We start from the raw sequence: 9,323 nt of genomic DNA, 5'->3' as shown, positions 1-9,323 counted from the left end.
ACAGACGCTACAACTAACCAAAACACAAAGTACACCAAAACAAAGAACCACACAGGAGAGCACACAAGGCAAGACGGGGCAAGACCATGACAAGCTAACCCATATAAAAGCATCTAGTCATTCTGTTGTTTTTGGTTAAGTTGGCAGTGAACCAAGTTTTTTTTTTTTTTAAACTGTACTCTGGATGTAAGAACACAGTTTGGATTAGCAGTGGATTCTAGAATACAGTCTGGAGCAAGGCTGGATTTAAGAACACAATTTGGATTCACAGTGGATTCCAGAATACAGTCTGGAGCAGGGCTGGATTTAAGAACACAATTTGGATCGGCAGTGGATTCCAGAATACAGTCTGGAGCAGTGCTGGATTTAAGAACACAATTTAGATCAGCAGTGGATTCAGGAATACAGCTTGTGGCGAATGCACATGACATGAGTGTACAGAGGTTGGATGTTGTGAATATTCCTCAGAGTAGCTCCCTCACATGTAAAGGTCACACCAGCCCTGCTTTCCTCCTGTTCAGACTGTGCAGCTTGCCCTTCTTTACCCCAGGAGGTGATCACAAACACACACACGCACACACACACACACACACACACACAAACATGCTCAAACACACAGACACTTACCGCTTGAAGCTTCTTCTTGGCCGCCTTGGCCAGCTCAGAGAGGTCCAAGCTACATAAATAACACACAGAGAACAGAGAGGGACCAGTGAACAAACAAAAACAACAAACAAATGGAACAAAACAGAAAGACAACAACAAACAAACAACAAGGACATAACGCACAGACAGAGAGAGATGCGGAGGGGGACAAGGGGTAACAAGTGGAGGTGTTAGCATGGAGATCTTCATCTAATGGGTGAACATGTACTGTTGGGGTTTGGGGCGGGGGTGGAGTTGGGCTAGACAAGCTGAGTGTGTGTGTGCATGTGATCTGTGAAGTTGTTCATATCCTCCAGCCCAGTAGCAATAATCTACAATTATTAGTGACCATTTTTGTGATTATAGCCTCTGCCTCTCTCTCTCTCACACACACACGCACGCACGCACCCACGCACGCACGCACGCGCACACACACACACACACACAAGCACACACACACAGCTTTCAGCAGCTTTCCACGCAGGATTTGTCTTTACACAGGGCGTGATTATTAAGCCGTGCCCTGTGTGTTGGGAGATATCAGCAGGGTGGGGCTCGGTCAAGGCCAAGTGACAGTGGGCGGTTAAAGCACTCTTAAGGCCCACTCACCCTGACACACCTGTGACTGTAAGGACGTATGGGGGGAGGACGGACGGATGGAGGGAGGGGAGGGAGAGGAGGATGCTGAGGAAGAAGAGGGGAGACAAAGGGGAAGCGGAAGGAGTGGTGGAGGGAGAAAGGGGGATGAGAGGAAAGGAGAGATACCTCTGCGTCGGGCACTTAGGGCGAGCTCTGCCTCCACAAGCGCAGCGAGATGGAGAGAACAGAAAACCAGTGAGCCAGAGAGAAAGACAGCCAGAGATATACAATCAGGGAGACAGACAGAGAGAAAGAAAGAACGAGTGCAAGAGAAAGAAAAATTGTGAAGAGTGAGGAAGAAACAGAGCAGAGGATAGTCACAGAGAGAAAGACAAAGAGAGAGAGAAAGAACGAGAGAGAAGGAGAGTGTGGGGAGAGAGAGAGAGAGAGAGAGAGAGAGGGAGAGAGAGAGAGAGAGAGAGAGAGAGAGAGAGAGAGAGAGAGAGAGAAAGAAAGAGAGAGAGCAATGCAGAAAGACTGCAAGAAAGAATTTCAGATCCCCACATCAACAACAGTTATCTGCTATCTTTGCTGTAATGATTACCAGAATGAAACCAGATATCAACATGGTATTCAGCAAGCGGAGAGCCATCGAACTCAGATGACCAGTATTAATGAGCCTGGACATTAGCCCTGCTCAGTCATCCTCTATCAACACAATTAAGACACAGCGCAACCTGCTGGCCAAGAAGCTACATTGCAACACTATGCTACCCTCTTAAAAAAATACAACGGACATCAAAGTGACAACAAAGGCACTGCCAGCCAGGCAACAAAGTTATTTAGTCATACAACAAGGGCCAGTGGTAAACAACATTTAGTCCTCCAAAATGAATAAACACACATGCACGTACAGACACAAACACAAACACACACTCCATACCTGTCAGCCATCTGTGGGATGATGTAATGCCCGTTCTTGTGATCTGCAGGATGAATAAAAGACACAGAACCGCTCGAGAGACTCAAGTATGTGCCACATCGTAAAAAAATCCTCTGTGTGTGTGTGTGTGTTAACTTAAATATGTTCTCTGTGAGCTTCTCCATGGCTGATGAGGCTGAGCCATCTGGGGTTGCGTTTGAGGGGGCCATGAAAGTTTAATGAGGCCACGGCTAAACTTAGAAGACATGCACTGCTAACATACAACATGCACGACAGCCTACGCACACACACACACACACAAAAAAAAAGAAGACCACTAACACAACCTGAGTGTGGATCACAGCACATCTCAAATCTGCTGCATGTTTGTGCATAATTAAACCGTGACGAGACACACAATCTTCAACTCCTATAAGGGGCAGTGCTGTGCTCACCTGGGCGCCGTCCACACAGGTAGAAGGCCAGTCTGTCTGTGAGCTCGTACTGACACTCCACCAGTCGCTCAGCCAGCTCCACCTGGCCTGCTTGCCTGCGGCGGGCACAACAGACATGAGTCAACAGGGACACTCAGGAGAACATCAGAGAGCATGTGCGAGAGACTGACATGCAGGTGGATGGAACGAGGCAAAGTGGTTTCCATTCCACTTTGTGGTAAATGACCTCATAAAAAAGTACTTAGGCATGTCATCGTGTCATCGATAACACTTCGCAAATCCCAAGAGTACATTGTATATCTATGACTCTTTCATGCTTAATAATACAACGTACACAACGGTAACGAAACTTTGCTACCGGTGTGTACATTGTATTATTAAAGGTGCTCTAAGCGATGCTGGGCAACGTCACTTCTGTTGACTTTCAAACAAAACAGAGAGCTAGCTTACTACTTCCTCCCCCTCCCTCCCGTGCTGCACCCGTGCAATTGAAACTCTCCTAAACGTGAATCTCGTCTGTGATTTGCTGGATCAGTTTGTTAGGTTTGCCCAGGTTGTTTTTGTTGCCGTTCTTGGAGCCTGGGCTGTCCAACGAGATCGCGTTTTTTTACAGTACTGTATATTCAGGACACAGACAGATAGCGGTTGGTTAGGTGCTGTTCGCATTAAGTGACATAAAATGTTTTGTTGCCTACAAAAACGCGTGGCATCGCTTAGAGGACCTTTAAGCATGAAAGAGTCATAGATATACAAGCTTCTTTGTAACGCTATATACTGTGCTGGGAAATGAATTTAGTGATGAGTTCATTGTATATCAATCAACAGATGAAAAGCAATATGGGCATCGGTGGAAGAGTGCTGCACCTGGCGTAGTCTATAGGCGTGCGACCGTTGATGTCTGGGGCTCCAGGGTCCGCTCCATAGACCACCAGCAGCTCCGCTTGCAACACCTGCCCTGCCTTGGCAGCAACGTGCAGAGGGGTGGTGCCCTTCTCCTGCACAGACACCCAGACATGGACAAACAGAGAGGGGTGGGGTGGGGGGGTGGGGGTAAACGTATGAGCTACTGTAGAAAGCAAAGTGTTTATGTGTTGATTAATTATGTGATATGCACATGCATATGTGTGTGTCTAATCTAATCTAGCACACACATAATGTTGAAATAGGACATCCATAATGGCAGCTTTGTGACTAAAACAGCAGTGGGTAAACATGTATGAAGGCCATTGGAGGTGAGCATTAATAGGCCAGATCTGTTTACAGCTAGGGTCCCAGCAGGCAGTGATTAACAGGGCCGGGGTAAAGGTCAACGAGAGGCCAAAAGGTCAGACGTCTTACCGGGTGGAAGAAGTTGGCCTGCGCCCCCAGAGACAGCAGCCGCAGACACGTCTCCAGGCTACCCGTCCTCACACTGGAGTGCAGTTGCTGAAGGAGGGAAGTAAAAGATGTGAGTGAGAGAGAGAGAGAGAGGGGGAGAGAGAAAGAGAGGAGGAGGAGAGGAGAGGAAGAAAAAAGAAATGTGGGGTGAATGCTCTCATTACAGGCTGCTTCAACAGGGCGGGGGGGGCGAGCACATTATTCATGGCCACACTGTCATTAAAGAGCCTCCTACGGCGGACGTCCTGTTAAAGAGCTCAGTGGGAGTCAACCCATCAGCACGACACTCAGAGAGAGAGAGAGAGTGAGAGAGAGAGAGAGAGGGAAAGAGAGAGAGAGTGAGAGTAAGGGAGAGAGAGAGCGAGGGAGAGGGAGAGAGAGAGAGAGAGAGAGAGAGAGAGAGAGTGAGAGTGAGAGAGTAAGGGAGAGAGAGAGCGAGGGAGAGGGAGAGAGAAAGAGAGAGAGAGTGAGAGTAAGGGAGAGAGAAAGAGAGAGAGAGTGAGGGAGAGAGAGGGGGGGGTTTGAGTGAGGGAGAGAGAGAGAGAGGGGAGAGAGAGAGAGAGAGAGTGAGGGAGAGAGAGCGAGGGAGAGAGAAAGAGAGAGAGAGTGAGGGAGAGAGGGGGGGGATTTGAGTGAGGGAGAGAGAGAGAGAGAGGAAAGATAACGCAAGAGCGAAAAGGACAGAAACAAAGGAGGAGGAGAGACTAAGGAGACAGAGAAAGAGTGGGCGGCTTAAATGACAAAACAAGAGACAGAAGGGCAGAGAAAAGAGAGAAACACTTGGGGCGAAACAAGGATGGAGAGAGACAGGAAAAGAAGTCCGACAAAGGAGAGGGCCGGAAGCAGGACAAAACCAGAGGGAACAGAGGAAGGGGTCCAGAGGGTGACAGGGCTTAGAGGAGAAGAAGGCCGGCGTGACTGAGCGGCGCCCCTGACTGAGCGGAGGCTCATTGAGCTCTCTCTCCTCCGCTGGCTCCAGCTCACCTTGCTCAGGTCCTTGGTGGTGACTCCGTCATCGTCACGACAGGGCAGCTTATGGACGAACGCCAGCATCTGGTACTTGGCACGGATGAACTCTGACTTTGTGGGACTGGGAAGAGGAGGAGAATTTGATACGCTGTCAAACATATGAATGTTCACTATGTTCAATACTACAAGTCATACTTTATGCGTTTTTATTAACTACTTAAATATCAGTAAATTACCGAAGTTATATAGTCATAACCAATGTACCTTTGGCCACAGATGTCTTTACCTGCCATGTGATATGAATGAAAGGTAAATCAAATTAATTTGGTAGGGAAAAGACTCACATGCTAAAGCAAGTCAAGTATGACTACCAGGTGCTGTTCTACTCAACTCATGGCTGTCATATACATTAACTATTACACAGCACCATACTCTTGTACACTTGCACTAGAGCCACGTTATCATCACTGCACTGTATGATAGGCGCCACTGCTGAGAAGAATGCCGTCTGAATAACTGGAAGCAGCAATAAGAATAGTTAAAGTGCCATGACAGACACGACAGTTAAGCTGTTTCATGAATACTGAGCAAAACACTAGGGCAGGGTACGTGGGTCCCCGTACTTCATGCTGTAATGTACAATGCTGAAGTCTTACACAGACTTGATTTACAATATTATCCAAGATTTCCATTTCATGGAAGCAACATCAGATGCAACAGATCTTATTCATTTATTTCATCTAAAGCTTACATGCAGTATGTAATTCATTACAAGGGCCAGTCTCCCCAGAGCTCCCCTAGCTCACGGGGTGGGGCACAATGGTGGCACCAGGGAATTGAACCCACAACATTTCTGGCTACTGCATGCATCCTCCTTACCAGAACCCAACACCCCCCCCCCCCCCCCCCCCCCCCCACACACACACACACACACACACACGTCTGTAAATGTATGTTTTTCACCTTATACATAGCAGATCTATCACCAATCAGTCACAGCTAACATAGGCTACAGATAAAAAAAATCTCACCTTAAAAATACAAAGACCACAGACTGGACTCAATAAGCTTTTAAGAAAGGTCGTCCAGAAGACAACGGAATGTTTTCAAAATATTATTCCTTTTTTAAAAGGTTACATATCCAGGTATTTAAAATGTTACATGACACCATTTTAGAAACCTGTCCTCATTCTTGCAAAAGAAATAACACTTGTTGCTTAGCCTGTTGTGCATTTTAGAGTCTACTACAACAAGATTATCATGAAAACAATGGCTCTATAAAACGAGATAAACCTTAAACATGGCTTATTTGTCGACATCAGAAACCAACATGGTTTGGATGAACAGAATTAGTCCCTCACAAGGTTATGATCATCACTTTCTACCAAACCCAGAAAAGGACTGGGCTCTGCTGTTGCTGATAGATTAGTCTTCATCATAGCAATAGACCAAACTGGCTGATTACCATGATGTGACTAAAAATAGGCTTTCTTTTCATTGTGAGTATGTGACGAAGGTCTGGAAGTCTGAGGTCTGACTGAAGCTTTTCAAAAGGGTCTGCATTCTGATTACATGACGATGTAAAGCTTTTTCAAAAGATTGCACTTTTAAGATTTTTAAGTAAACTTTTAAAGATGGTGAAAAAACAAGATATCTAACCTGATGTCTGCTATGCATAGTCACATATGAGTGAAATAAGCGCTGCTGGACTTTAAAAGACCCCTCGAATTTAGCTGCTGAGTCTCAGTTGTTAGGGGGACATGGCCAGAGAGCAGGAAATCAAACAACTGTTCATTATCATATGAGGAAGCAAAACAAGCACTGGTTCATCTTAAGCAGCCTCTTTGTTGTGACTGTGCCAGTCACGCTGTGCTAGCCAGTTAACAAAACTTGTGAGGTGCACACCCTGCCACCCTGACACCAAAGCGTACCAAGTGCCGGTGAAACGTCGCCCCTTTTTGGGGCGTGGCGCTGTGTGCAAGGCTGGTAACAGTGATTATAAAACTGCACTGTGCTTTCTCACCACCATTTTTAAGCTACTGTATGTACCCAGTTCTGTTTGGATAAGACAATTAGAACTCCATGTCCAGGACAGATTAAACTAAATTACAGACCAACGTGTGCTGTCCATGTAATAAAATACACCTCATGAACCTCCCAACAGATCAATACTGGCTCACGACACTACACTCGTATTTCTTGGGCTTAACTCCCCATTAATCTAACCTGGCCGTGGTCCCTTTGTGTGTGTGTGTGTGTGTGTGTGTGTGTGTGTGTGTGTGTGTGTTAGGTGGCTTTAGGTAATGTAGGGGTGAGGGTGAGAAAGACTCACTGGACTTTGTCTTGTGGGTTGGGTTTCCTGCGTCCACTCTGCACCTGTGCAGGGTCCAGCAGGGAGTGCTCCCAGATGGAGTTCGCACCGTTACTGGCCAGGGTCTGCACCATCTAAATACACACACATCCAGAGAAGTCATAAACAAGATAATCTGAACAAAATGTATTTTGGAAATTGATCTTAATGCCTAAATTAAAGCAATGAGGATAAATCCAGCCTTTAGGGACACCAATTTTCTTTGTGAATGAATAATGTATTGTAAATAAATAAATGTTCTTCCTTAAAATACAGGGAGTCATAAGTATACATCCATATGTTAAATTCCCATAGAGGCAGGCAGATTTTTATTTTTAAAGGCCGGTTATTTCGTGGATCTAGGATACTATGCATCCTGATAAAGTTCCCTTGGCCATTGGAAATAAAATAGCCCCACATTACATACCCTTCACCATACCTAGAGATTGGCATGGTTTTATTTCAGTTAGCCTAATAGCTGGTTTAATTTGCATTGCGAGATGATCTTGTCTAATCGTGAGATATGTACAATGGACAATGTTTATCCCTTTAAATGTATGTACCTGTTTTATGACCATGATTGCATTTTGTGTGTGTGTGTGTGTGTGTGTGTGTGTGTGTGTGTGTGTGTGTTCGCCTACCTGCAGCAGCGCAGGGGGCCAGCCACTGTGCCGCAGGTGCTTGACGATGGATATGTGTCTCCCCAGGCTGCGGTGCACTGAGCAGCATTCATCACAGATCAGCACCCCCCTGTTAATGCTGGTCCACCCTGGGTCTGAGACAGACACAGACAGAGACAGAGACAGAGACAGAGAGGACAGATGGAGGATTTAGCCCAGTGCAATCAGCAGACCACCCTATTAACTTCATGAGCATCCCCGCCACTAAGAGCCAGTAAGCCGGGGGGCACCACGAGTAGCCGAGCCACCCCATACTGTGCTCAGCTAGCTGGGGCTCTGCTATTGAAGACTCCATATGAATTAGACTTGGCGTTACATTACTACAGCAGTCACAATGAGTCACCGTGGTATGGGGGGTGGACGAGGGGACCAGCCGTGGACAGAACTGGAGCGGAATGGGCCCAGGGGAGTAGCAGGTTACGCTCAGGTGTGAGTGGGCTGACCATGGACAGACGTGACGTCTCTGCGCTGCCAGGCACCTCGGTGCCTCCTGCTTCCTGCTAAATTTAACCAGCCACGATCATCCACCGTGCGCATTTAGCTAAGTCCCAAGGCAGGGGATGATGCTCCACCCCACCACCTCATCCACCTGATGGTGGAGAGGGACCGTTATGTGATGTCTCAGAGATTGTATTGTGTATGTGATGTCTGTATGAGATTGCATGGATACACCACAAAAGTAAACTGGAGTGTCTGAATGGCAAAAGAAACAGGCATTAAACGACAACCTCGTATCTCCATAATCACACACACTCACAAGTGAACATACACACACAGACACATAAAACACATACACTCACAAGCGAAAACACACACAGAAAAGAACACAAAAACAAACACACACATGCACACTCATTTACATACACAAAAGTTACAAGAGTAGGGGATGGAGTAGGATATGGAGTCAAATTGACAAGCGTGATTTCTTTTTGCGGAGAGAATGCGCAGGTCATATTTTGTACCGATTTGCGGTACATCTAGTTCCTAATAGAAACAGTCAAAGGGGATGAGCAAAGTGGGCTGGGAGATACGGCCCTTAGTCATCACACTGCGGGGGAAAAAGGGACACAAAAAGAACACCAATGATTAAAACATCAGCTCTCGCAGAAAAGCAAAGCTACTTAGGCTGCACTCAAGCTGATGCCCAGCAGATCAGAGGGGATCTCTGCCGGCCCAGAGGAGCTGCTTTAGCTTGTGTGTGTCTGTGCAGTGTGTGTGTGTGTGTTCTGTGCAGTTTGTGTGTGAGGAAAGAGAGAGAGAGAGAGAGAGAGAGAGAGAGAGAGAGAGAGAGAGAGATGCACCACAGAATAATGGAGTGGGCGCACTCTCCCTTTAATTTGCGGTAA

General features: G+C 46.6%; 1 protein-coding gene across 4 annotated transcripts in view; it reads right to left on the bottom strand.

Moving 5' to 3' along the window:
• The window catches only part of git1 (G protein-coupled receptor kinase interacting ArfGAP 1), a 28,152-nt gene that overhangs the window by 15,338 nt on the left and 3,491 nt on the right, over nt 1-9,323 (bottom strand). For 2 of the 4 annotated variants that reach the window (XM_042064718.1, XM_042064719.1), the window contains exons 2-10: nt 7,939-8,072; nt 7,280-7,392; nt 4,963-5,068; nt 3,940-4,026; nt 3,466-3,596; nt 2,602-2,696; nt 2,168-2,210; nt 1,411-1,437; nt 628-676 (exon numbers count right to left, since the gene is read on the bottom strand). In XM_042064718.1, the coding sequence (XP_041920652.1) occupies nt 628-676; nt 1,411-1,437; nt 2,168-2,210; nt 2,602-2,696; nt 3,466-3,596; nt 3,940-4,026; nt 4,963-5,068; nt 7,280-7,392; nt 7,939-8,072 (785 nt within the window). The remainder of the gene's footprint in view (nt 1-627; nt 677-1,410; nt 1,438-2,167; nt 2,211-2,601; nt 2,697-3,465; nt 3,597-3,939; nt 4,027-4,962; nt 5,069-7,279; nt 7,393-7,938; nt 8,073-9,323) is intronic. The other 2 variants (XM_042064720.1, XM_042064721.1) reach the window with 1 other exon arrangement.

The sequence above is a fragment of the Alosa sapidissima genome, chromosome 15 (assembly GCF_018492685.1).
Source record: "Alosa sapidissima isolate fAloSap1 chromosome 15, fAloSap1.pri, whole genome shotgun sequence".
Taxonomy (NCBI): domain Eukaryota; kingdom Metazoa; phylum Chordata; class Actinopteri; order Clupeiformes; family Clupeidae; genus Alosa; species Alosa sapidissima.
The sequence above is the reverse complement of the archived record's forward strand: the minus strand, read 5'-3'. Positions and strand labels throughout refer to the sequence as shown.